The sequence below is a fragment of the Lissotriton vulgaris genome, chromosome 9 (genome assembly GCF_964263255.1).
Source record: "Lissotriton vulgaris chromosome 9, aLisVul1.2, whole genome shotgun sequence".
NCBI lineage: Eukaryota > Metazoa > Chordata > Amphibia > Caudata > Salamandridae > Lissotriton > Lissotriton vulgaris.
This window is the reverse complement of record NC_141697.1, coordinates 1,206,956,365-1,206,984,334: the sequence shown is the minus strand read 5'-3', so window position 1 is coordinate 1,206,984,334 and position 27,970 is coordinate 1,206,956,365. Positions and strand designations below refer to the sequence as shown.

Sequence of the window (27,970 nt, the reverse complement as noted above, 5' to 3'; positions counted from 1 at the left end):
AAGAGGTGGGCACTAATCTGTTTCACCTCATTCCTGTCATGTGTTGGGTCCCTCAGGGATCTGTCATTGCACCCGTGTTTTTCAACTTGTACATGGAACCACTAACAATCACGATGGAGGAGGCCGGGGTTGCGATTCTCCTACATACAGACAATAACCAACTGTATCTAAAACAAGTGTTTACAATGCAATAGGTCTCACATTTGCGAGAGTTTAAGCTATTGTTATTGTAAATGACATTGCCTTTTATTGATCTGTTTTGCTAATTAATACGTAAATAAGAGGCATTGTCATTTATAATGCCAATAGCTCAAACTCTTGTAAATGCGAGACCTATTTCATTTCAGAGAAGCGGCCGCCATTGTCCCGGGCTGCTTGGAAAGTTAAAGCGCATATGGCGCGCTGAATGTTGCAAGAAAGCATGTCTTGCCTGCAGTAGGAGAAACTCATTAAAGAACTTGGGGGCATATTACCAACAACTAGCGATGATTATCGCTATATTGGTTTAGCGGCAATATTAATATCACCGAGCTCCGCCAATTTTTATCGCTTAGGAGCCTTGCTATTATCAAGGTTTATCTCCTAAGCGATAAAAATCGTCGGAAATGTATGAATATCGCTGTAAAGTCAGCGATATTCATGCATTACCGAGCAAATGCTCTTAGCCATGTTATCCACCTACCATTGGATAACATGGCTAAGAACAGCTCTGGGCAGGCGTTAGCTTTTGGAGATAATTGCGCTTAGCGCGATTATTTCCAAAACTTGGTAATAGGAGATAGAGATGTTAGCGACTGTTTCCAGTTGTTAACATCTTTGCACGCCCACTTTGCATGTCATTAGCGATAATTATCGCTGACATGCAAAGTGGGCACCTAAATGCCCGCTATCTCCTACTAGCTGTCGCTAACTGGTGTTAGCGACAGCTAGGTAATAGGGCGATACAATTATCGCCGCTTTAGCGGGAAAAATTCCCGCTAAAGCGGCGATAATGCCCTTGGTAATATGCCCCATAGTGCTTACAGACTAAAAAAGACGTACAGTGTAACAACCGAAGTAAAAGGGGTAGTCCTCATGGGAGGTTACAAATGAAGACAAGGCGATACCAAGGAGGGACTAACAAGCCTATTACCGAATCAGCAGCCAGCAATTACAAAGGACAATGACACAGGCAAATGACAAAGATGGGCAGAGAATGGGCGGAGATTCTATTCCATACTCCAATATAGCATGCCGCAGAGCAGCGCATGCGCTGCTCAGGCTCGACCTAAAAATCATCACCGTGAGATATTCGTACTGTTTAAAATTGTCTAGAACAGAGTCCAGTAACTTTCCTTAAGTTAAATTCCCCCCAAAACACAAAGTGATCATTATGGGCCCGATTCACAGAACTAACTTAAGACAAAATCCTAAACTTACTACCATTTTGGTATTCACAGAAGGCACTTACTCATTTCGGTATTCACAGAAGTTAGGAGACCTAACTTTAGCACTCCTAAATGCCTTCTGTGAATACCGAAAGTCTTAAAGTTAGGATTTTCTCAGTTTAGGAGTTGTAAAGTTAGGACTCCTAACTTCTGTGAATACCGAAATGAGTAAGTGCCTTCTGTGAATACCAAAATGAGTAAGTGTCTTCTATGAATACCAAAATGGTAGTAAGTTTAGGATTTTGTCTTAAGTTAGTTCCGTGAATCTGGCCCTATATGTCTATCTGAGTCCAAATTTCAGATGTGCTGGCTATCTGAATTCACCTCTATGTTTTCTCACCAGCTCTGCTCTGTGAGGTTAAATCATTAGTACACTTTCTTGTTTTCAGTTTTTATTTCTTGTGAATTCTGAAAACTGTGTAAAAATCAGTGGTCATCAGTGTTTACTTTTTTTTCTCCGTACAAAATAACTGGGATGAGGATTTTCTAGTGTTTATAAAGAAATGTATTTATATTTCATTCTTTTCATCTCGATTCTTTCTTGCTTCTAACTCCCTTTTTACGTTTTTCATGAATTTGCTCTTTCAAGTGACTTTTTATTTTTTCACCTCTTTGCTTGTCGGATTTCTCTCCGTACTCAATCCCCTCGTTTTAGCAGTCCAGTCCCGTCCCATGTCAAGTACGTGCATTGACTGGTCGATGTGTGCACTTCATTATGGTTTGATTATGGTAGTTAAAGGTTAATGGTGGGCATTTAACACCGCTCTGGGATGTGGATTGTGGAGTGCTCGGTGCTCTGTTATTTCAAGCCAGTATCGCACTGCCCTGTACTTTGTCTGGAGATACCAAGAAAGAACTGGGCTAATATATATAATATGTGTATCTATTCCTGCTCTGCCTTGTCACAAGGGAGAAAACCACTAAGTAATTAATATGGATGCCATTATTTATAGGGACTTTGTTGACTGCAAACTGTTCTGTTGTATGGAGATAAAGTTGAGGTAGTGAAGTAGGATTTTTGGGGGCATTCGTCGGTGTAGTTTACACCAGGAATTAGGTTAATTTATGGTATTTTGAATTTATTTATATGTGAGCCTGCACAAGGACGTCTTCATTGATTTTTATGAATCACGTGCACCTTTGTTTATGTCAATGAAGCAAGTGCAGTGTGTTTCCACTTGTGTTATAAGTGGGACTGCGCTAAGCACTTTACCTTTGTGTTCTGCGCAGTGTGCACAGTTCTAGTGCATTCCCATCCGGATGTACGTCAGTACAACGCAATCTTTTAGATCGCGGTATTTTACAACGCTGCCATTACAACGCAAGTCGTTACAACGACTTGCGTTGGTGTGCGGGGATTGGGGATTATTATAATTTTATATTCCAACACCAGCGCACGTAACAGTAGAGAAGGTGTTGGAATATAAAATTACAATATTCCTTATCCAACAGCGCCATCCAGTGCAAGTCGTAGTAACGACTTGCGTTGTAATGGCATCGAGGTAAATAAAGGTAGTGCGGTGTAAACACAGCGTTGTAAACGATGTTTCCCTTCCCATCTTTGAGGTCAAAGGGAACAAGCATGGCTCAATACCATTCCATTAAATGCAGTCACAGGAGTTTGTTCAAGTGATGTTGCTAAGTTTTAAACTTTGTTCAGCAGCATAAATTTCAAGCCTCGTTTTCATTAGGGGTGTGCAAAATTTGCTGCCCTGTAATTATGCGAAATTTTGGCAAAGGTGCTGAAAATTATGCACAATTACTCGAAATGCAAATCGGGCATTTGTTGATAGAATTTTGCATGAAATGAATTCTCGGGTCAATTTTTGCAGCAAGACTGCATTTTTATCCCCCCAAAAATGCAAGAAACCAAAAGCACCTCAAATAACAGCAGCTTGCGTTCTGCTGTTCCCATGCATTTGCAGAAAGTTATTACACGCGCATGGCGTGTTCACAGTAAGTTTTTTTACTGCATATGGCATGTAATTAGGCAAAATGGGATAATGCCATAATTATGGACCATGACCATGGGGCTGCATCATGAATGCATCCTACTTTAGTGTGCAGGCTCAAAATGGGATAATACACTTGTTTTTTCTGAAATTGTTCTGTCTTCAGCAAATAGAAGGAAACACATTGCAATGATTCCCTCTTCATGTTACTGAGCTGAGTTCTTTGCAGCTCAAATTCTAGCTCATAAGTTTGCTGAGGCAATTTGTGGGCTGAAAGCAGCACAATATCAGCACAACCGGCAAACAAATCCCTTCTGTAGAGCCCCTGTGAAATTGCAATCTGTCCCATGTTTAGATTGGTCCAGTTGAAAATCCTTCCCCGTATATGCTTCCCTCGCACACATCTATATGAGTGGGGCTGGGGTCTATCAGGCCTGTGTGTATAGGGTTGCCAAGAGGAAGGCACTTTCTACCAGGGGAACATCCTTTACCACAAACCTTTTACAACGCGGTACCATTACCACGCAGGTTTTACAACGAAAGTCATTACAACGACTTTTGCTGGAGGGCGCTCTAGGATAGGGAATAGTTCAATTTACTATCCAACACCTTCCCTACTATCCACGGGGACTGGAGTTGGAATAGTAAATTAAACTATTCACTATCCAGCGCCCCCCAACGCAAGTCTTTGTAACGACTTGCGTTGTAAAATCTGCGTCATAACACTCCACGTTGTAAAAGCACGCGCTGTACCGTCATACATCTCTTCTACCATATACTATGGGAGTCCCCGAAATAGTCCCTTTATGGACCAAGGTTACGGACACAATGTCTGTGGTTGTCGGTGATTCGGTGCCGATGGAGCCAAAGTGGCTGTTGTTGATGATCAAGGGAGACACAGATTGGTCGAGACATGTTGAACTTGTGTTGGCCCTAGCTGCGGGTGTATCAAAAAGAAACATTGCCAGGGGATGGAGATCCCGCAATGGGAACAGTGGAGGAGGGTCCTTGATTGGTGCCAAAGGGCTGAGAAAACTATATATAAGAGCAGGGGTTGCATAAAGAAGTGGAAAAAGATTTGGGGGCCATGGTGAAAATATAGGGGATCGGGGGGACCTCGGGGGGCAATCATTTGTGTGCTGATGTGCTATTTTTGTTCACCACAACGCTATTCTTTAATCTGTTTCTTGAAGACTGTCTACTGTGTCATGGTACTACGAGCTATGTTAAATAAAAAGAATTTAAAAAAAAAACCTGTCTGTGCATGAGTACTGCGAGGTTCATGGTATGACCCTTGATCCTTCTGCGTGAGGGGATGTGGCTCGTATAGACTTGCTTTACAGACCATCATGGAGCAAACCTAGGAAAGGAATGTTGTGTGTAGTATTTTAAGGGAGGCATGCACAGTTATCTTTGTTGCCAAAATCCTGATACCGGAGGCTGGAGAAATCAAAACTCTGCACTGCTCTCAGTGAAAGAGGATGATATCATGGAGGTGCTGCTTACCCTGGACTCACCACCATGCAGAGCTCAGCTGAGAAGCGGCTGGCCGCTACACAGCATCATGTACGGAACAGTGAACGGAAGCCAGATGAGGTGAACCAAGCTCCCAAAACGGGAGTGAAAGAGGTCATGGGGACCAGGGACACGGGGGATGGTTACATGGGTATATTAAGTGGCTTACCACTAATTGAGTGGACCATAGTGAAAGCATTTATCGCCCAAAAGAGCTCAAAGGTCGGGGCTGAAATTAAACTGCTTAACACCAGCGGCCACCAGTAAAAGTGCAGCAAAATCTATGGGCCCAATTCACAGAACTAACTTAAGACAAAATCATAAACTTACTACTTTTGGTATTTACAGAAGTTAGGATTTTGTCTTAAGTTTGTCTTAAGGCAAACCTAAGACAGACTTAAGTTAGGATTTTGTCTTAAGTCTGTCTTAAGACAAACTTAAGACAAAATCCTAACTTCTGTGAATACCAAAAGTAGTAAGTTTAGGATTTTGTCTTAAGTTAGTTCTGTGAATCAGTCCCTATGTGTTGAAGATGACCATCTGTGCGTGGTACCACACCCTATTTTTACCTCACTGGTTTTGCTGGCTGTCAAACTCAATGCGCTTTACCCTTGCTCACCAGTCAAAAAGAGCCTGTGCTCTCCATTTCAACATGATGAAATTGACATACTCCTTATTGCAATCTTTAACTTATATAGTTGTACCTATATGTCCCAGTGTACCCAGGGCCTGTAAGTTAAATGTCACAAGTGGACTGCAGCACCTATTGTGTGTTCCACTATAAAGGCAATGTAAAGATGACTGCAGGCCTGCCACCTCTCGCCTGGCTGTGCTGGTTTAAACTGCAAATTCAACCCGTTAAAGTAAACCCGTTTGACAGGCCTAAATCCCAGTTTTTAATTATTATTAAGTAATCCCTAAGTGGCCTCACATGCCAATAAGGAAGGGTTAATTATATTTAAAAGTAGGACATGTACATGTTTACTGTTAAACATGTCCATGCAGTTAAAATGCCCAAAAGGCTATTTTCACTGTAGCAGGGTTAGCTGTCCCACAGAGAAGTATGAGGATACAATATAAAGCTTATTGGCCACCTACACTTAGGAAAGAGCTACAGAGTTCATGTTTGAACTTTTAAAAATATTTTTTGCAGGCCTAATTAATTGACAAAGTCAGATTTGTAATACATATTTTAAAACAGGTCCATTTAGACAAGTTGCATGTTGCCTGTACAAAGCCTCTGGAAGCCCATTTGCAACTTCATACAGGAGCTGTATAGCTCCCCCGATGAGGTTTTAAGTGAACACAAAAGAGCTGTTTCCCTGGCCACATCTCTAGGGTGAGATAAGGAGGTCTGCACAGTGGAGAACATCTTCTGCCATGTTGGCTTTGGGCAGAGGAGAGCACTGTGGGATTATTTGCAGTAAAAGAAAACAGGAAGTGCAGCAAACATGTGTAGGGTCACCCCATGGAACTTTTATGCTATTGGTTAGGAAGTGGCTGGGATTTTCCACCACCCACACACTGGCACTGGGCATAGATCTGTAACTCACAGTACCCACCTCAGATCATTTCTGGCCCTTTGGAAGAACAGAACAGTACTCTTTGCAGGCACCACCACTGTACTCATGCAAAGACTCCAGACGATCCAAAACGCATCCGCCAGGCTGATCCTCAACCTACATAAGATAACCCACATCACCCACCACCTAAAAGACCTCCACTGGCCCCCCCAAGTCCATGAGAGATGTCACTTCAAGCTCCTGACTCATGGCTACAAAGCCCTTCACAACTAAGGACCCACCTACTTGAACCTCCGGCTGCACTTTCACTGTCCCCACAGGAACCTCCGCTCCGCACATCTCACCCTCGTACGGATCCCCTGCATATGCTGCCGATGCACCGGAGGACGCTACTTCTCCCATCTCACCGCCAAAGCCTGGAAAAGCCTCCACCTCTGCACCCGACCCTTGCTGACCAACTTCAGTAAGGGGCTCAAGACCTGACTCTTCGAATGAGACCTACAGCAAGCACCTGGATACCTTCTTGGATCACAAGCAGCCCACTAGAAATACTTCTTGATTGATTCATTCAAAAGAGGGCTGGACCTGCTCTCTGTGACATTAAAAGAGCCTAGAGGACTGGCTCTGCTATCCCTCTTGTACCCAGGACAAAGAAGTGGATTCCAAGTGTCATGAGGCTGACCTCCTGTTTGGGCTACAGGAACACCACATGCTTCAAGATCCTATTTCCTGCATTTCCAGCTGACTAGTACTAACTGGATCTGCCCTGGACCCTGCTGCTGGCCTCTACTAGAGTGAGTCTTTACCCCCAGGTGCTCTCCCAAAGATCCTAGACCCTTGGCTGGTGTCAAAGTGTACAGCTCCTAAAGATTTATGACCTGGGGACTTGGAACGTTTTTGGCAATGTTTTGCTCTGAGAACCGACGGGGGACTGGGACAAACTGACCAAGCCGATCAGACGAAGGTGCATTGCCAATGGGGCTAAAAATTCAGGCTGTTCGAGCAATGTACTTCTCTGCAGCAGCAAATCCAACTCAGCAGGACCTCGCAGAGAGGGTATCCGGCCTTGTAGAGTTGCCTTTGGCTACATCCTTCTCCCACTGCAGGAATCTGAGCTCCATAAAAGTGACTATGTTTGAAGGTAGAAATCTTCACCTGGCGAATGCGTAAAAAGTACTCAGCCAGTAGGTGCTGGGTCCGAAATTCGAATTTCTCCCGCTCTGAGCTTTTGTGCCAAAAGTCAATGGCTTTACCGAGTTCTGGTCCAGTGGTTAGCCAACTACATGGAGTCTTCTTCTGCAGCATGTTGCCTTGCTTCGCAGAGGAGTTTTGACTTTCATTCCAGAGCCTAAGTCCGGTGGTAAAACTTTTCACCGGGACAAACCTGCCCCTGTATTCGACAGACGCTCCATCGCAGTCAGCCTTAAATCTTACTCTTGTCCTGGTCAAGCACAACCAGATGACTGTGGTTGTCTCTTAACTCTTTTTGGTGCTATTTTGAACCTTCAAATGTAAACATTCCTATCTCTGGTTCCTCTACCTCTGTTTTTGTTGGCTTGGTTTCATTTTATTTATAACATTTCACTCTATTTTCTAAATTGCTTTGGGATTTTTCTTGTGTTGTTTTCACTTTATTACTGTTTGAGTACTGAATTACCTTTGCACATTGCCTCTAAGTTAAGCCTGCATGCTCTGTGCTATAGCCACCAGGGGAGTTCAGGTTGCCTGCCTGCCTTATCCCAAGAACTATTGCACCACTATTCAGGCTTTAATTGTATTTATTTTGGATTACAGCAACCACACTCTAGCAGGGAAAGGTAGAGTAAATGCCGGTTACTTTTTGGTGGAAGACTGTAACAAATTCATTGCACCTGGCAATCGAAGGTGGAGCCAATGGGATGATGACCAAACGGTCTCTAGGTAACGTCGCTATGGAGAAGATTTCTTGGAGGAGTCAGCATTTTTTTGCATTTTTTCTGCATAAAAATGCTGTGGATGTCTGTCTAATAGTTTTATTATACTCTTTAATAGGCATGTAATAGTTGGATTTACAGATCGGATTGCAGGCTTTGCGCCAAGCTCGTTCCAAGGTCTTACAACTTTTCGCCATAGCTGACAATTTTCCATTAAGCCCGCTAGCTTATGGATGGTTTTGGTTTGGAAAAAGATAGTGGTGTCAGGGGAACCATTTTATAAAGAGAGACTTTGATCCAAGTGTTAACCACTGAGTTGGCCTCAGTGACATTATTGGGAAGGCTCGATATAGCTACGGCTAAAGATTTGCGAAAGAGGTCGGGTGAAAGTTTTGCCCATTGCCTAGACAGTAGAAGAGGCAAAGAAGTGCAGCTGTTATCCACTGAAGTATGAGCAGACGAGTGGCGTAATGATCTGACCACGATAGTGACATAGGAACCTCCATCAGCATGTTGTGTAGGTTAGGGTCTAAGATGTGGCCCGCATAATGTGTTGGGAGAGTTACCTGTTGCATTTATTCAGTGCTTTCCAGATCACTCCTAAATTTCACAACTGAGGGGCAAGTTGAGTTATCAAAGAGTAAGTTGAGTTCCCCTAGTATATTGAAATTAGTGAACCTAAGTGCCTGTGGAGCAATAAGCTCTAGGAACGCATAGGTGAAATTAACTGTTGGACCTGGTGGACGATATATGAGAGTCCCTGGGAAGGAAAATGTATGGCCTCATTTTAATGTGAAGATTAATGATTTGCTTTCAGGGACCCTCAATTCTGTGAGTGAGCATCTCACTTCAGACTTAAAATCAATGATGAGCCCCATCCCCTTTGAGCATAGTGGTCCTGTCAGACTAAGTAGTAATCGTGTGGAAGGGCTTGAACAATTAAAGGCGGTGAGGTTCTTTAAGCTACATTTCTATTAAGAATAAAGCATTGGGTTTGAGGTCCATAATAAAGTCATATATATTCATCTTATGCGTAACCCTGGATCTACTATTGATACAAAAGTGTCTTAGGTGGGCAAAGATCGGTTGGTGAACCTGATTTAGCTGCGGCCGGTGCTAATGAGACATTCTCTAGGGTGGTTGGGTCAAAGCAGTCCAAGGTGCGTCCTGTCCATATATCCTGCTCCCCAGACCAGCTCGGGCTCTCCGGTGCTTGGGTGCTTTTTCCTGGGAAGTTCTCATAAATTCCAAGAATTTTGTCTTGGAAGAAGCTGGCAAGCTGATTACAAAAGTCTTGAGATTCTAAAGGGGATTATCTGCACGCATGTGGCGACACATAATCCTTTACAATGTTAACAAGCATTTACAATGCAATGGTCTCGGCATTATTAAAGGTAGAGCTATTGGCATTGCTCATGACATTTTTTTTTTAAACATAAATAAGTGGTATTGCCATTTACAATGGCAATATGTGAGCATTAGAGAGTAGTAGAGAGTTTTCGCGGTCACAGAGACACACACACACACACACACAGACAGAGCCGCGCGCACACACACACACACACACACACACAGACAGAGCCGCGCACACACACACACACAGAGCCACGCACACACACACACAGACAGAGCCACGCACACACAGACAGAGAGCCACGCACACACACAGACAGACAGAGCCACACACACAGACAGAGCCACGCACACACACAGACAGCGCCACACACACACACACAGACGGAGCCACGCACACACACACACAGACAGCCACGCACACACACACACAGACAGCCACGTACACACACACACAGACAGAGCCACGCTACTTGTCTTGGCCTGTGTCCAATAAAAGCTTCTGACTGGCCTGGGTAACTAATGCAGGTCTACATGTACGTTATAAACTCTGTTTGTGTTTGAAGCGTTAAATTACGATTTTCGAAGCAACGGAGTCTGCATTTATCAGTATACTTAAGAGCTGTCCCGCAGGTCACCAATCAGTATGCTGTTTTCTTTTATATTAGGTCACGGGCTGACAGATTCAGAGCTTGCAATGTTCAGTTACCGGTTTGTGTTAAAGCAATCAGGGCTAACATAAAAATATTTACATACTTATTGCAGATGTACAGAAAAGTCTATAAGGCATTTGGAGATGGCCCAGTGTGCTTGTGGATAGGTGAAAGATGGTTAACTCTGTTAGTAGTGATTTTAGTAGGAAATGTAACGTTTATTTTGCAACTACGTTTCTCGCAAATTTAACAAGATGTGCATTGAAGCAACTGTGTTCTCAGAGCTGCACCACGTGGATATACTTCTATGAATTACACACCCCTCCCCCTTCAGGATAGTCATTCCCACAGTCCAATAAAGAAATGATGTACCACCCTGGGCTGTTCCAGTACCCACCTGAGGTCAGGGATAGCAGCCATTCCGCGCGTCTGAGGCTTTCCTTACACACGTAAATCATTCATGGCTAATATCCGAGCCCCCCCAGGAGCAGGTGCCCGGGGAAGACAGCTGCTTGCAACGGGAAAGGCTTCACCAGAGCAAGGGATGTTCAGAGCACTGCACTGAAAAACAGATGGGGGGAGTCAGTCATATGGGAGGCTTCACCTGAAATTAGACCGACTGCCACAGCCCGCTACCCTGTCAGAACCCCACCCTCTGGTAAATCGCACTAGGTCTTTACAGCCCCCACCCTCCCCCTCCACTTCCCGGGGTGGCTGAAACAGCCTTCCTGCCTCTGAAAGCATTAAAATGCTCCGTTCACAGAAGTAATCCATCCGAGGGAGCAGGGCATCCACGGACTCATTCTCCGAGCAGTCTGGCGAGCTGTTCTGCTGAGTTCAGATGTCTAGCATGCCCAGGCAGCTCTCGGGGAGAGATTTAATTTGCGCAGAGACGACATCAGCCACAGCTGTAGTCACGAGACTAGCCAGGCTGATTGGTGGTCACCGACTCCAGGGCCGGCCGGTGTCCGGGAATGGTGGGATACGCAAGGGGGAGTGGGGGCAGGGAAAAAAAATCTCATTCCGTGATACGCCGAGACCGGCCGGGCCCACGGGACATGTCATGAGTGCACGCAGAGCTTCAAAGGGCGCCCGCTCCTCTATCTCTGACATCAGCCGCTCTGCTAATGGAAACAAGAATAAAACGGCAAAAACAAAACGGCGGCCGCAACGCCTTTCGGATTCGGGGCGGGAGCAGCGAACAGCGGGAGGGGGCGGGAACTAGGACAGCTGGAGCATGCGACCTACCTCATCTTCAACAAACAGCAAAATGGCAGCCGGCGCTTCAGAAAATTTTCGGATTGGGGGCGTGGTTTTGCTGTCCTAAGTGACGGACGACGTCACAGGGCTAAAGAATGCAAAAAATCACGCCCCCAAATCCGAAAAAGACGGAGCTTCTTTGAAGGGACGGCTCTCTCCTCCAATGGCTGGCCTCCTTTTAGGAAGCCAGCCAATGGTGGAGAGACAAAGCAGGGAGGCGGGTTCTGAAGCCCCACTAGAGGACATTAATTCTTCTGACCGAAAGCTGCTTCGCAGCTTAACGGTCCCTCGACCTAAAAAGGGCTTTGGGGGAGTTGGCCGCACCTTCAATTTGGTTGAAAATAAATTGGCGTCGTGCCAGTTTTAGGTTTTAGTGGTAAGAAGTCAAGGCTTGCCTAAATTGGATCCTATCAGGTACTATTTTACTGTTGCGCCAGGCTCTCTCCAGTCTTTTACATTTGGATTTTTCGGCCCTAAGTTCGCTGGTATACCAGGGGGCCGATGGACGGTCATGTGCCTGGGCCATCTTTTTTTTAGGGATCACAACATCCAAAGCCGTTTCAAATGACTTATTGAAGCCCTCCAGGGTCAGCTCATTGTCCCCAACTTTTCTGTTCATTTCTGATTGAAACACCTCCTCAAAGGCTTCGACTGAAAGATTGCGCCAGGGTCTGCGCATAAGTCGCTTCTTACCAGTGATTGGAGTGATGATCTTGGACAGGGCAGTTTAATGGTGAAACTCACCAGCGCATGGTCAGACCATGTCAGGTACTCTGGGGGTTTCAGTTCAGATGGTCCATGTTGGAGAAGATAAGATCTAACGTATGTCCCGCAGAGTGGGTAGGGCCAATCACTCTTTGGGACAGACCCAACAGAGCATTTGACATGGGCCAGAACCATTTGCCACGGGCTCTTGGGGAACATGCAGTGCGTCCACTGTAGGGGCCTGTGTTTGGCCTCATGGTCACAGGATCAAATCCCGGCGGGTCCACTCAGCCTTTCATCCTTCTGAGGTTGATAAAATGAGTACCATTTAGTTGGGTAACAATAAACATCTGTTATTCAGCGCCAATATACCCTTGGGTGAACATGCGATTTACAAATACACGCTGTGTTATTTACACACTGTAGTAACGATCAGAGAGGGAAGAGGTGGCCTGTCTGTGGTGAACAGATGTCAGTGATATGTCTTCAGGCCTTTGAGTGAAAACCACAAAAACTAATATGTGTGAAGTAGAGTGTGTGAAGTAGAGTGTGAATATATGTCTTCCTTGAGTGAATGTGCATATTGCCCTATTTTCTGATGAGCCATGGAGTTGTGAATGATCTGCTGCCTGTGATTGAGGCAAGGGATATTGATATATAATACTGATTTAATGTCCCTGAAACCCACAGTGCAGATCTCCCAATGTTATGACAAAACCTACATTTATTCACTAACATTTAGAGAAAGGTCTACAACAGAGTGGAAGCCTGCTCAAAGAGTCTAGGCCTGTGCACAGATGGTGTCCTGGTAGCTGTGCAGTGTTGTATGTCAGAAAGCTATGCATAGGCAGAGTTTGGAGTAGTTACTAGTTAAACTGAGGCAGAATGGATCCCTGCATGGTGGAAGTTAGTTGTCCAGGGGCTGGGCCGAGCGAGATAGAGAAAAATGGGGCAGGCTGTCATCTATGAAATGGGTGTAAGAAGGCTACAGGTGGGATTCCTGTAGCAGGGGGAATCTGAGGGCTAAAGGAATTTTAGGACATTTGTAGGTATAACAATCCCATAGCGTTCCTGTCAAGGTTCATGGTCTTAGACCCCATGAGTGGTGTGGGTAAGGTGCTCCTCCTCAGTCCTCCCTTGTAAACCGAAGGAAAAAACTCTCTGAATATTTACTTTGGATGCAGTTCAACTACTCTGGAAGGTGAATGGACTTGTTTATTTATGGATGGCCACTGTAGCTGCGCATATGCGTGTTGGCGGACCTTGTCACAAAGGGATGTTTCTTCCAACAATATAATCGCAGCGGAGTTACAGAAGCTATATCCGACAAGTGTCAACACCTCCTTCAATTCTGGCCTGCCTTTTGAAACACTTTTCACACTGGCTGAAAATTGCTCAAATTGCCACTTCAAAGAGATCTCCCATGCTTTCAGCCATTGGTGGTCATTGTATCAGTTGGACACCCAAGCCTGAAGTTTCATCAAGTGCATCCATCATCTAACACCACTATATCGTAAATCCCAGGTGTTTCCCTAATCCACAGCAGCGTGCAAAGAACTTTCGAGCGATCTTTTCTGGCTACTTTCAATTTCCACCTGTTTTCCTAAGGAGGCCGAAAAGTTCCCTTCCAAGCAGCCCAAAATTGGAACACTTTGTCTTATGCCTGTCCCACAGCTTCATAACCTTCCGGCTGATCCAGAAAATTCATCTGTTCTCAGTCTCCTTCCATACACAGTGCATGGGCCCTGTGCCTAGGTATCATTATATCTATGAACACTCTCTATATCGCTCAATCACTCATTCCATCCCACACTCTCCCTTACCCTCCCCATTAGTAAATTTACAATGATCCAGAACCAGGCTAAATAAATTTTACGAGGAGTCCACAGTATCCTCTCAAAGTTTTTAATTTTTATGTTTAAGCCACATTTTAATAGGGTAATGATACTTTAGTCATTCCTGTAAGCAAAAGTAAAATTGCACTGATAAAAACGAAAACAAAAATGCTTAGAGCTACACTTGGCAATTCACAAATTAGTGCTAAAAAAATTGACTATATTCATAATAAAAATGCAACTAAAAGAACATCTATCACCATCGCCCTTCATAAGTTCGCACATTTGAGGCATCTTTATGAATTTAAATACACCATTCATGTCATCATGCAAATATTATAAAATGCTTGCATATTCTAAAATCTAGATCATACGAAGGAAAGCATACATCAATGAAGGAAATACCTCAGTTCCCAAAGAGATTGATAATTAAGGATATTTGTTCTCCATCATCAGTAACATTTATTTAAGACATTTTATAATAAGAAGACCTTGACCTCCGCCGAGGACCGCACAATCCATCATATTGGGCCCTTAACTCTAACATCCAGCTCCTTAAATGTGGCCCTTGGTGTGGCTCCTGGTATCCTAGTGTGGATACTGATATCTTTTGTATTGTTGTCTTCACCAAGGATCGAAAAATAACATATGCTATGATGGTTGTAAGAGAGGACAAAGACCTACAATTTGTGACTGTGTTGTGCCTTTCGATGCAAAAACTACATATGGTGATTGTGTTGTGCCTTTCGATGCAAGAACTACACATGGTGATTGTGTTGTGCCTTTTGATGCAAGAACGACACTTTGTGACTGTGTTGTGCCTTTCGAAGAACTACACACGGTGACTGTGTTGTGCCTTTTGATGCAAAAACTACTTTGTGACTGTGTTGTGCCTTTCGAAGCAAGAATTAGAGTTTGTGACTGTGTTGTGCCTTTCGATGCAAGAATTAGACTTTGTGACTGTGTTGTGCCTTTCGATGCAAGAACTGCACATGGTGACTGTGTTGTGGCTTTTGATGCACTAGCTGCACCTTCTCAGCGGTGATGTGTACATTATAATCTAGTAAATAACTGGTAAGTACCTACAAAATTCGATGATCAAAACATGTTTAATTACCCTACCTGTGCTGTGGGGGTCGTTGTTGCTCTTCTGTCCTTTACATCATGCTAAAACAATTTTACGTGCTTGAGTGACTTGATGACATCATCGGCGTGTGTCTCTGTAAATACAGTGGTGCACAATTGTTCCCTGCTTGTGCAGGACAGCAGAGCTGTGACTCATGTGACCAAAGAACATTGTGCAGAGAGACTAGCACAGCTCAGTGACTGCCAGACTCTCATTGGCCAATCAATCAATCATTTCATATTTGTAGAGGACCACTAATCACCCGCGAGGGTATGCAGACGAATCTGGGTTAATTTGCGCATTTGAATGTTAGCAGAAGCCCATTCAGTGATACTCATCTCTGCACATATGGAATTCCCTATATCTGCCCATCAATGCAAGACTGGCAAGGTATGGTGTACCAGGGACCAAAGTTTTTCCCAGGCATCCGCTGCAGAATGTTGGGTTGCCGAATACCAAGGTTGCAACGTACTGATGCCGGCTCTGCCTCTTGCTTCTACCATTCTACATTTCCTGTCTTTTTAGTTCACCCTTCACAGGTTGTTTTTCACTCTAACTTTCTCCAATCTTCCTTTGTGACTGGTTTCCTATCTTTCTTGTCCTCTTTCTAAATCCCTTTTCTGCCTTTCTCTCTTTTGCTCTGGGTCAACGTTTAATGATAAAAATAAGTCCTGGTCCCGAAAAATGGGTGTTGGTGTTCACGACCTGCAATCACCTCTACACATTAAGCACTGCTTCTAAGGAATCAATGCCTTTAGCCCCAGACTACTTTTTTAAAGGCATGATTGTATTACTCTCTCTGGTCAGCACTTGTGTGTCTCGCTAGGTTCTTTTTTAGGACTAAGTGGGCCTTGTATTCTTCAACTTGCCTTCTAAGTTCTGTCCTGAGCTCTCATTGGCCGAATCCTGATGTTTATTGACAAGCCATATCTGCTGCTTTCCATATGCTGCCTGAGGTTTTCATGCTTCTGTGGTGAGGCGGCCTGAAGCTTTCCCCCTATCCTCTTTCTTTCAGTTTGGGACTGCGTCTGCCAAAGAATATCATCTTTGTTGGGACAGAATTTTAGGCTAGGATTCCAGATTGATTTGTTAAAGTAAGTGACTGCTTTGATATATCCTATTATGAGATAATATGAAGAGAGAGCCGAGGTTATGCCTCGATTACATGCAGTAATGTAACAGCACTTACACCCCCTTCTTCCTTCCGTTATGTGTCTTTATTTGTCGTCTGTTAGAGGGGTCTGCTTTGGTAATCATACCATAAGACATGGGTGTGTTGATGAGGAGTTTAATGTGTGGGGAATGGTCACAGATTTCCTGTTCTCTAACCAGAAGTCAAATAGGTTTATCGTTAAGGTTCATGACTTATTGCTTTGTCCTTCGACTATGTACGTCAAAGGTAAAGATGTTCATGTTCTCCATAAAGGGCTGTAGGAAGCATGCAGATTGTTAATTCTCATATTTGGACACCTGATAAAGTTGTGTCATCCTGCTTGGAGGTCTCCGAGATACTTGTTTTGATGGGGTTTGCCTTCGAAGGAATCCAAAATTGGGCACCTTGAAAGCCCTGCACATTGTTTCCTCTCTTCAGGTGAGTACTTCTGGATGAGTAGAAATCTTACTGAGGTAAATATAGGGATTATAAGAATGTGGGAGTTTAGAACAGACATGACTCACAATCTTGAAAACATAAGCTTGTTCATTTGTCCCCAGCCACTAGTGTGCCAGAGCAGAGAGAGAGCAGGACTTCCCTATACCCTAGTAGCTATGCCACATTTCAGTCCTCTCCATTTGATGCAGCGCAGAAAAATGTCTTTTTGAATTATGTTAAATCAAATGTTAGTAAATTTGCCCCTTTGAGTCTATCCCGCGCCCTCCATGCCACTGGAATGAAGCTACACTGGCTGATGAGGGGAGAAACCCTGAAACCGGTCCTAGGATGCTTGTTTCCTGTCCAGGCTGGACTGTTCCCATTGGGCGCAGGGTCAATACTGATTTGGATATGGCTGGGTCCAAACTAAAATGGCATGGTGAGCAAAAAAACGATGGATTTAGGCCCAGAGCCCTGTACTGGGTTGAATGTATGATATTGTTCTGCATTCTGTCCATCAATTGCTCTTTTTGCCTTTGGGTCTATCAGCAGTGGGAAATCCCCTTCCAAAGGTAAGGGCAATGCTTTCCTTTGATAAACACATGGGGCACCGCTAAAGACCTTTGAATCTATCAGCAGTGGGAACCGCGATTGCAAATGGCGAAGACTTTGATAGACCCATGGGGTGCAGCTAAAGACCTTTGAGTCTAGCAGCAGTGGAAAAGACCTTGAAAATGGTGAGGGCAGTGTCATGGTTTTGATAGACGCACATGGTGTACCTACAGATCTCTGACTCTATCAGCAGTGGGAAAAACTATTGGAAATAGTTTGATGGATGCATGGGGCGCAGCTAAAGACCTCTGAGCCTATCAACAGAGTGAAAGGACAGTAGCGTGGTTTTGATAGATGCATGGGGCGCAGCTAAAGACCTCTGAGCCTATCAACAGAGTGAAAGGGCAGTAGCGTGGTTTTGACAGATGCATCGGGTGCAGCGAAAGACTTTTGGGCTATCAGCATTATGAAATGGCAGTAGCGTGTCTTTGATAGTCCCATAGGGCGCAGCTAAATATCTCTGAGCCAATCAACAGAGTGAAAGGGCAGTAGCGTGGCTTTGATAGATGCATGGGGCGCAGCTAAAGACCTCTAAGCCTATCAACAGAGTGAAAGGGCAGTAGCGTGGTTTTGATAGTCTCATCGGGCTCAGCTAAAGACTTTTGGGCTATCAATAGTGTGAAATGGCAGTGGTGTAACTTTGATTGAAGCAAGGGACGCAACTTAAGGCTTTGAGGCTAGGAGCGTTAGGGATGGCAGGGTAAGGGTAGTAGTGTGGCTAAGATAGTTGAAGAAGGTGCAGCAAAAGGCCTTTCTATCAATAAGCATTGGAAAAACCATCTCAAGGGGTTGGATAGCAGGATGTTAAAACAATCTCAAACTGTTGAACTTTCATAAGATGAAAACAAATACAAAGCAGCTTAAAATACAGTATTTAGAACCACAATGCTTGTAAATAAAGACACTGGCTGAACAAAAAGGTAATCCATCCATCATCCGGCATCAAGGGGACCTCTTCCAGACCTCCCAGCTGCTCTCAGTTTGAGGAACTAGCCTCATCACCCAGTGTTCACTTCCCACGCAGAGATCCAGATTGAACGGATGAATGGAGGATATAATGAATGGGATGGACTCTCCCAGAGGGGGTGGAGCTGTGGCTACTGCTCCACCAAGTCTGTGGGGGGAGGGATGAGATCTCGAGGGTTCATCTTTGCAACAAGGCAGACGTCATAGCTGTCGTGCATCAGAACCTTCACAGCCGCCACGTTCCACTGGTTCTCCCACGTGTCAAGCTCTAGAATGTCTTTCATGATGACCTCGTGACGATCTGAAACAGCAGAGAAAGAATATGGAGCTCAGGTCAAAGGAACAAGACAAACACGTAGAGCAGGTTCAAGCCACGTCACACTGTGCTGGAAGCCACCAGCCATGAACCACACACTCCAGTGAGCCCTCAGCCACGTCACATGAGCTCCTGGACAGCTTTTGCAGACTCTGACATTCCTCTAGTATCTTTCCGGAATGCCTCTTAATCTCCTGCAAGCCCTTAGATATGTCTCATGCTACAAGCCCTGTGCTTAGTCACATGTCCTCCTGAGAATCCGCGGACAAGTCATGCTCCCTTCTAGGTGCCCTCAACCGTGTTGCACACTTTGTTGCATGCCCTCTGGCACCCATGTCTGTCAACACACTCTATTAGGAGTTCTCTAGCATATGCCACCCTCCTGTGGCGACTATCTGCAGCATCACAAGCTCTCCTGGGAGCCCTCTGCCAAGGTTAAGACTTCTTTGGAAGCCCTCTTCCAGGTCGCATGCTCTTCTGCAAATCGTCTGGCAGTCACTCCCTCTTCGTATGACCTCTAGCATGGTATGTTCTCTTTAAGGACTGCTATACGTCTAACTGCCCCTGTAGGTCATAGGATTTCGCCCATGCCCTCTGCTATGTCACAAGGGTTCTTTCATGAATTCTGCGTTATCATGAGATTTCCTCCATACATTCTGCATGTCCGATGCCCTTCTGAAAGTACTGCTAGTTGTCAGTCAGCGCCTCAATGAAGTCTCTACCATCTCTCACTGTGTCCTCTCACTGTGTCCTGCATGCCCTCTGTCAGTCACACTGTCTCACAGGTGATCTTTCGCTCTCTCCTGTGGGCTAACTGTCCACCAAACACTCCTGTGAGCCTCCCACAATGTCACAAGCTCTCCTATGTTTCCTTTGCCATTATAAGACAAACAGGCACATGCATCAAGCTATTTAGGAATCGCAAACGGTGCGAATCGCAAAATTCGGCCGTTTGCGATTCCTAAATCACTATTTGGGATGCATTAACCAAAAAGTGAAGAAATCGCTATTTTTGCAATTTTTTAAAGTACGATTGCTTTTAAGGAATCGCAATTTTGCGATTCCTTAAAAGCAATGCATGAAACTGAAAAAAATTGCGAAATCGCAATTAGAGAGAAAAAATTACCATGAGGTTGGACCTCATGGTAATTTAGCGAAATGTTAGAAAAATGCAATTTTTTGCATTTTTTTAACTTTCATGTTGTGCACACACATGCCCTTAGGGCATGTGTGTACACAACATATGTGCATTGTTTGATTTCAGGGGTGCAACAGGGTGTCCTTTGGACACCCCTGCACCCTTGAAATCGCAATCTCAATTTGCGATTAGCTAATTGCGAATCGCAAATTGAGATTGTCTTCCCATTCATTCCTATGGGCCATAGGAATGAATGGGAAGGGATTTCTTAATTGCGATTCGCAAAATGCTAATCGCAATTAAGGAATTCTAAGAAATCGCAATTTATTTAGCGATTTCTTAATGCATAGGCATTTGCAATTCCTTAATTGTGATTCCTTAAAATTCGCAATTAAGGAATCGCAAATGCCGAGTTTGATGCATGTACCTGTATGTCCCTTGTCAGGCCATTACCAATCCTTGGTCTTGACGCTGGGTCCCTTGCCATGGCTTAGACAACACATCTTCCATGTCAAAACCTCTCCTAAAAGCCCTTTTATACCACAATCATTCCCCAGTAGTCCTAATAGGTCAGCACCCTGCCAGTGACATGCTCTACTGCTGGTCTTTCGCCTTGTCACATTTTTTCTCACAAGACTCTACCATATTTCACGCTCTCTTGCATATGCTCACCATGCCATACACTCTCCTCCAGGCCTTCGTCATGTCTCATACTCTTCTGGAAGTCCCCTGCTATGTCACAGTCTTCTTCAAGCCCCCTTCACATTGCACCTTCTTCACCAAGCTCTGCGCCCTACGGGGCTGATTCACAGAACTAATTTAAGACAAAATCCTAAACTTACTACTTTTGGTATTCAAAGAAGTTAGGATTTTGTCTTAAGTTTGTCTTAAGACAAACTTAAGACAGACTTCAGACAATATCCTAATTTAAGTCTGTCTTAAGTCTGTCTTAAGTGTGTAGATTCCTGGTGGGGAGCTAGCGGAACAGAATGGAGCCTAGACCAGAGGGGCTGTTTCTGGCCAGAGCCTTGTATGCCAGGCATACGATCTTAAAATGGATCCGTGCCTCTACAGGGAGCCACTGTAGTAGCTTTCTAGCTGCTGTGGCTGAGGAGCGCTTGGGAAGGTCCAGGACGAACCTGGCAGCGGCATTTTGGACTACCTGCAAGCGCTGTAGTAGGCTCTTTTTCAGGCCCGCGTACAGCGCGTTGCAGTAGTCTATTCTAGAGCCTATCACAGCAACTGCTAGTTGTTTCCTGGCCTGAAGGGAGAGGTAGTTCCTAATCCTTCTCGGGATATGGATAATGCCCCAGCAGGTGGAGATGGTACGACTAACCTGCTTGCTCATGTCAAGGGCAGGGTCAATCATGACCCCCAAATTCTTGGCAGAGGCAGTAGGGGTAGGACAGGCTCCTAGTGACTCTGGCCACCAGCTAGAAGACCATACTTCCTCTTTCCCTCCGAACACCATCACCTCTGTCTTCTCTCCATTTAGTTTAAGCGAGTTTGTGATCATCCATTTGCCGACCGCCTCCATACAGGATCTAAAATTGGAGGCAGTCGGAGCGCTAGCATGGGAGAGAGAGACAAGGATCTGGGTGTCGTCAGCATAGGAAATTATCTCCATCCCGTAAGATCTAATCAGCCTGGCAAGTGGGGTCACGTAGATGTTGAAAAGGGTCGGACTTAAAGCCGACCCCTGAGGGACCCCACATTGCACAGGAAGGGATGGAGATAAATAGTCCCCCAGCTTCACTCTTTGTACTCGGTGGGTGAGAAAAGACGTGAGAAGATCCAGGGCTGCTCCATGCACCCCAATCTCCCTCAGCTGAGTTGTTAGTACTGAGGGAGAGAGGGTATCGAAAGCAGCTGTCAGATCTAGAAGGATCTGGAGGGTGGTCTGGCCCTCACCAACCCGTGTGCGTATGTTATCCAACACAATGGTGAGGGCTGAGTCAGTGCTGTGATCCCTCCTGAAACCGTGTTGAGAGAAATCGAGACAGTCCGAGCTTTCGATAAAGGTGGCAAGGTGTGAATTGAGGTGCGCCTCTTGCATCTTTGCTGGGGCAGGGAGTAGGGAGATTGGCTGAATGTTTTTTAGAACTGATGGATCCAGGGTGGCCTTTTTTAGGAGAGGTTTTACCACCGCTCTTTTCCACTGCGTGGGAAAGACCCCATCTCTCATCTGCTGCAAGACATGCACTGTAACGTGTAAATAAACATCAGAGAATGGCACCCTGCCTGCTGAGTATGAGTTTTTCAACCTGAGCGAGATGTTCAAGTAGACTCGCGTTTACAATGTTTCGACCTAATGCAACTTTAAGATCATCAACAGGACATAGTAGTTTGGAGCATTAGCAAGATTTGGATCTTTTAGACAATCAAGGATATTCATAAGAGTAATGAGTAAGCCACAGGATGTTGATCTGATGTAAGGGCTGTCAAAGTTGAAATAAATCACAATCATCTGCAGATATGTTCAAATTTCACTGAAAGCGCACATCTCAATAAACGAGCAAGCCAAATCAGGCAAAATGGACATTGAGGTTTATAACTAAATGCATTTATTTTGCCCCTGACAGAAAATTGATTGTCGAAGTCCACTATCTTTTATTGTGTCCATAACTTTTCAACTCTTTTTATCAGACGGTGTGGGCACTATTAGCACTGAGCATCTTTATGTCTTAAGTAAAAAGTATTTATCTTTTTTTTCACTAGAATGGTTGTATTTGTGGTTGATGAAAATCTGTGATGATTTTCAGTTGTTGAATATATTTAGGCTGTCCTGAAATTGGTAATAACCGATTGTGCCCGACAGTACTCCACTGGCTGAAAATCAGCTGACCCTGTTTAAACCGGGTATCGCTGATTTCTCACATTTGTTGCACCGTTTGGCCACTTGAGGGAGCCAAAGCAGCATAAAACAGAACAGGTCTGAAAACTGCAGTTTAGAAGCAAACAGCGCAGAAAAATGCGAGTCACCCCCATTAAATTAGGGGAGACACATTGGTTGGCAAGGTTGGTGGGCGGGGTCAGGTCCTATTTAAATTGCTCTAAGAAGTATGTCTGGCCCCACACACAGCACCACACAGCAGACGATGATGAGACAACGACCGCCAGTGCTCCAAGACCTAGCAGGTAAGTTCTGCAAGGGGGTGTTTTATTACACTGCAACCTCTGTATTGGCAGAATCCTGGATACCGCCTGTGGTTGGAAAGGTGGCAGGCCTCGTTCAGTGGTGGTGGTTGTGGTGGTGGTGCAAGGCATTCTTTGATTCAGTAACTTCCCAACTCCAGCCTGTGCGGAGAGTAGGGAAGGTACGGATTTTAAATCCAACACCTTCTCCCCCCTCCGCAAGGCGTTGTTTACACTTGCGAGGTAATGGTATGCATTGATACAACGCGGTCGTTGTAACAACCACGTTGTATTGCATGCGGGGTGACGGCTTCGTTGTGAGGGCTGTTTACCACATGCAAATATGCCTCCTTTTCAAGCTGTAACTGTAACCCACGCCGCACAAATGCATTCGAAGAGCCATCACAGGCAGGGTGCAAAAAAACAAACCATGATGGCCCTCGAACCAGTCAGCCTGCTCCCCTTCCCCTCCCATAACTGTGGGAGGTTTATTTTTTGCAGTTTTATATAGCACAAACTTGACTTGAAGGTATGGGAGCGCTTTACATGAACACCAATTACATTATTCAAGGTACCCCGACTCCAACTCTTTCCTACAGTGTCGTATTGCAAACCTTTGGTGCCCGCTTCCCCTGAGTGTCTGCAGAAGGCAGGCTGCCTTGATCAGGTGTGTGGATACTGGAAGTGGGCAGAGCTTCAGCTCTAAAAGGACCCAGACCTGTGAGTCTTCCCCTGCACCTCATCTGCTGTGGTTCTCTGATTAGTGCTTTCAGTTATGGCCTTTTGGGGAAATAGACCACCTGCCATTGGACAAGCACTAGCACTATTGTAATGGTATTTACATAGTGCCTATGAACCCCGTCGAGGCATTGAAGCGCTTTGCAGAGAGTAGCATGCTATTCAGGTACCGAAAATGTTAAATTGACAAGCAGCACAGATGGCAGGAGGGTAAACATGAGGAATATATATATATTTATTGTAATAATATTTATATAGCGCATACGACCCCTGACGAGGCATTGAATTGGTGTTTTCCAGTTCTCCAATCCCTCCCCTACCCACCATTAAACTTCAGAGGGCAGTTGTAGGTTTAAGAGTGTAAATGTTAAATGTCATCACTAGGTGGCGATAAAACTTTCTAAATGCAATATGCCTACCGCTTTGACAGAAATACACATTATTCCCTTCATAACCAACTATAATACAGGCCCCAATAATAGAGACTGACTCCTATGAGCTAATACCATAACACTTTACATACAAATGCACTTCAGGAAAAACTCTAATACAAGTTATTCCTTTGTATTTAGCTGTGCAGAAAGGAAGAACGTCAACGAGGCCGACAGAAACCTCTAAACTATAAGAAACTATGGAGAAACCCTTCCTCTAACAAAGATTGTCATATAAAGTCACAATCTGTAGTGGAACTTTTATTTGGCAATGAACTAAAACAAGCTTTGGAAAATCATGAAACTGTGAAAATGTTGTCTTGCTCATGATTTTCTCAATTTTATGCAGTGACGATCTCGAAGAATGATACCATGTGGGTTGTGTTTTTGCAACTTTGTCACAGAGCAGTCAATGCAGTCCGCAGTGTTTGCTCTTTTCTCTGCATCTTTGCCAACCTGTTTTTAAGTGGTTTTTTTTTGCATTGACCTAGTCTGTGAAGAACAACATGCCCGGCAGAATAAAGGCGCCAGAAAATTAATGCGCTGGATAACAAAGATTTCATGGTTGAAGAAGTGCATGGGTGAAAAATGTTAATTTGCAAGTTTTGCAGAGTGACTATCCCAAAAATAACTGGGAAGACTGCAAGCTAAATTGCTGAACATCTTGTCACCAAGACCCACTTAAAATAGAAAGAGCCACCTAATACAGACAGCATATGCCAGATGTTTATTGCTGAGACGATGACACGCTACAAAAGAAAACATAATGAAGAATAGGATGTGGTGCATTATTTTGTACGTGCCCTAGTACAATCTAGATCCAGTTTACACAAAGCCGATGGACCGATTGGGAATTTGTTCCACAAGCTTGCACCAGCATGCAAAACATTGCCAAAAGCAACCCAAGTATAGGACAAATACCTACCAGAGGTGTTCCTCGAAGATAGTGAACCTTTTTCTTAGTTACTCCAAGGTGAAGTAAAAATCTCTGTTACCATTGATGAAACTCCAGAGATGCATAGCAACCCATCAGTTCCAGTGCAAATCACATTTCGCGATGCAAAAAATGGATGGTTCTGACACACCATCATAGCAGATCTAGATGTATTGGACAAATGCAACGCAGTGTCTCTTGGAATGTTGCTGCAAAAAGTTCTTACCAAGTTCAACAACGATTGGAGTGATATTGTTTGTATTTGCAGTGATTTAGCTACATGCATGAAAATATTGTGTGAAGACCTGTCAAAATCGATACCAGAGCTGAAGTGCTTCCCTGTAAGAGATCCTTGACACTTGCTAGATGGTATGCTGAAAGCATCTTTTCAATCTTCGGAGTTAATGAAGAATGCTATTGACTTTTCAGTTCTTTCTGGTGTACTGTTTCGTTATGTGTGGAAAGAGTCATCCCAACTGTGTCATGTAGCTGGTGGTTCTCAGTCCTAGAGGCCATGAATGCTGTATGGTCCATGTGGAGACAGTTTACAGAATATTTGCTTAGTGATGATGCCAAAGGCAAGAAATGTGAGGATCTTCGGTTGCATATTGATAGTGGTGAGAAAAAGAGTACTCTTCTGCATTTTTTGATTTTTACAGGAAAACATGACTGCTGTAGTGGACATAATAAAAAAAAACTAGAGTCTGAAAACACCCTTGTCTACCAAATGTTCAGCGTAATTGGTGTAGATTTGAAATATGTGCCTTGTTAAACGCATTTGTTGCAGAACCTGTCCCAGAGATTCGTAATATTCAGATACACCAGTATTGGCATGGAAAGCTATTGAGTGGCTAGAGTTAACAAATTGTGTACTGGCTGTTTTGGTATTGTCCGTCTCAAGTGCCAATGTTGAGAAGGCCTTTTCACAGATAAATGTTTACAAGGGAAAGAAAGAGCGCGCGCGCATGACCAAAGACTCACTGAAGAAGTGTTGTATGGTATACTACGGTAAGTTTGATTTGTAAAAATTTCTTGGACCTCATATACACTGTACGTACACTGTCTATCTATCATGCACAGTGAGTGCAGAAAGCAAGCAATAATAAAGGCAAAACGTTTCATAATCACCAGGAAAGCATTGTTTCAGTTGCTGTTAATGGCGCAAAAATGTTTAATGATCAAGGTGGAGTGTAGGAGACTCCCACACTGCTTCCTGTGGCCCTCCTGTGGGTGTAAAAGTCACCCTCCTACAGTATTTCGATGTGGTATGATTTGTAAATGGAGAGGAAACCAGTTCATGCTCAAATTCCACAGTTTATTTGTAGGGTCACATATTCGTTCATAGCGACTCCATTAGTAAATAAGCAAAATCTTTAAATTGCACGTGACACAATCCCTATGCATTTCGGGACTAACGTCCCTTCATCAGGGAACTGGTTAGTATCTGCAAGGAAATAAACATGGATTCAGGAAATAGGCACAACCCTACAATCATAAATGCTACAACTGAGAAGTGTGAGTGCGTCGGTGAATCCACCAAAGGTGAAATAACGGAGGTGAGTTGACAAAATAGCAGGTGCCTGAAACATCTTCACTAGATACGAAAAAGTGAAAAAATGAAAAACAACTGTGAGTGTAACAAAGACGAATTCAAGGCTTAAACGAAATCAGAAATAAAGTGGCTGGAAAACATCAAAATGAGTGAGAAACGGTGTGATCCCAATATCGTGAAGTTAAAGATAGGGGCGACGTGGCATGCGAGGCAGGTATGCCGAAAGTTAACACCTTAGCTGCTTTGGAACGTCCAGCTCCAGTGCTGAACGTTCCATTGCGCAGGTGCAGTTGGAACGTCCAACGGCCGACGGCAGCACTCCCGATGTAGTGGTGCCGTCGGCCGCTGGACGGACGCAGCGCTTAAGGGGTTAATGAAAGCATTAAGTGTATACCGGGAAGATACATAAAAGTAAACATAAACGCGTAAAACACCCAAGGTAGATAGAGAGGCCGCAAAATCTCACCGGTTCATAGTGCAAAATATGATTCGACGAGTTCCGGGTTAACGGGAAACACGCCAGAAAAGAGTGTGGGTCGCTTAAGAGCGTGCAGTGAAAATAGAAAACATACTTATAACCGTCAGTGGAAGAAACGTTCGTGGTACTGAAACTCAGAACGCTCCGAAGGGTTGAACACATAGTACAAAAATTATACATATGCAAGTAGAACCATCTCTAAGTGCGAGTAAAACTAAATGCATGAACAAGAGTGCAGTAAAAAATAAAAGCGGAGTGAATGCAATGGAACAGTAAAAACAAAAGGTGGACAAACAGTGTCGGCCATCTTGAGTGGGGATAAGACTCCACAAGTCATCAGTCTAAACAATATTGTACAAAGGATCAAAGGAAAGGTAGTAGACACAAAGGGTAAAGAAAAAAGGAAGAAAAAGAATGAAAAAAATGGATGAAATAAATAAAATGAAGAAGGAAAAAGCAGGTAAAAGCTGACATCTAAGTAAAGGGAAATTGTGCTGTAAAAAGAAGGACTTCTAGACGAACATTATGAGGAGAAAAAGGGGAAAAAAAGAAACTTCTGATAAACTCAAAAAGAGTAGAAATACAAAGTTCAGTTCAAAAGAAGTAAGGAATGTAAATGAATAAGTGTTGGATAGCAAGAGGGTGATAAGGATTAAGAACATTAAGCGTAAGAAAGGCAAATGTTCATAGGAAGCAACTGTAATCGATCCTCTCGTTGAGTCCTTTACGATGACAAGCATCCAGTTTCTTTATCCAAAAGGTTTCACGCTGTAACAGTTTTTTACGATTGTCAATGCCTGGTCTCGTAGGAACAATC

General features: G+C 44.2%; 1 protein-coding gene across 2 annotated transcripts in view; it reads right to left on the bottom strand.

Moving 5' to 3' along the window:
• The window catches only part of KBTBD12 (kelch repeat and BTB domain containing 12), a 573,283-nt gene that overhangs the window by 86,989 nt on the left and 458,324 nt on the right, over nt 1–27,970 (bottom strand). The window contains exon 6 of one of the 2 annotated variants that reach the window (XM_086939285.1): nt 17,970–18,732. The exons of the other annotated variant lie outside the window; for it this stretch is intronic. Within the exon in view, the coding sequence (XP_086795411.1) occupies nt 18,563–18,732 (170 nt within the window). The 3' untranslated portion in view covers nt 17,970–18,562. Of the gene's footprint in view, nt 1–17,969; nt 18,733–27,970 lie in introns of those variants that run through there. 2 annotated transcript variants of the gene reach the window in all.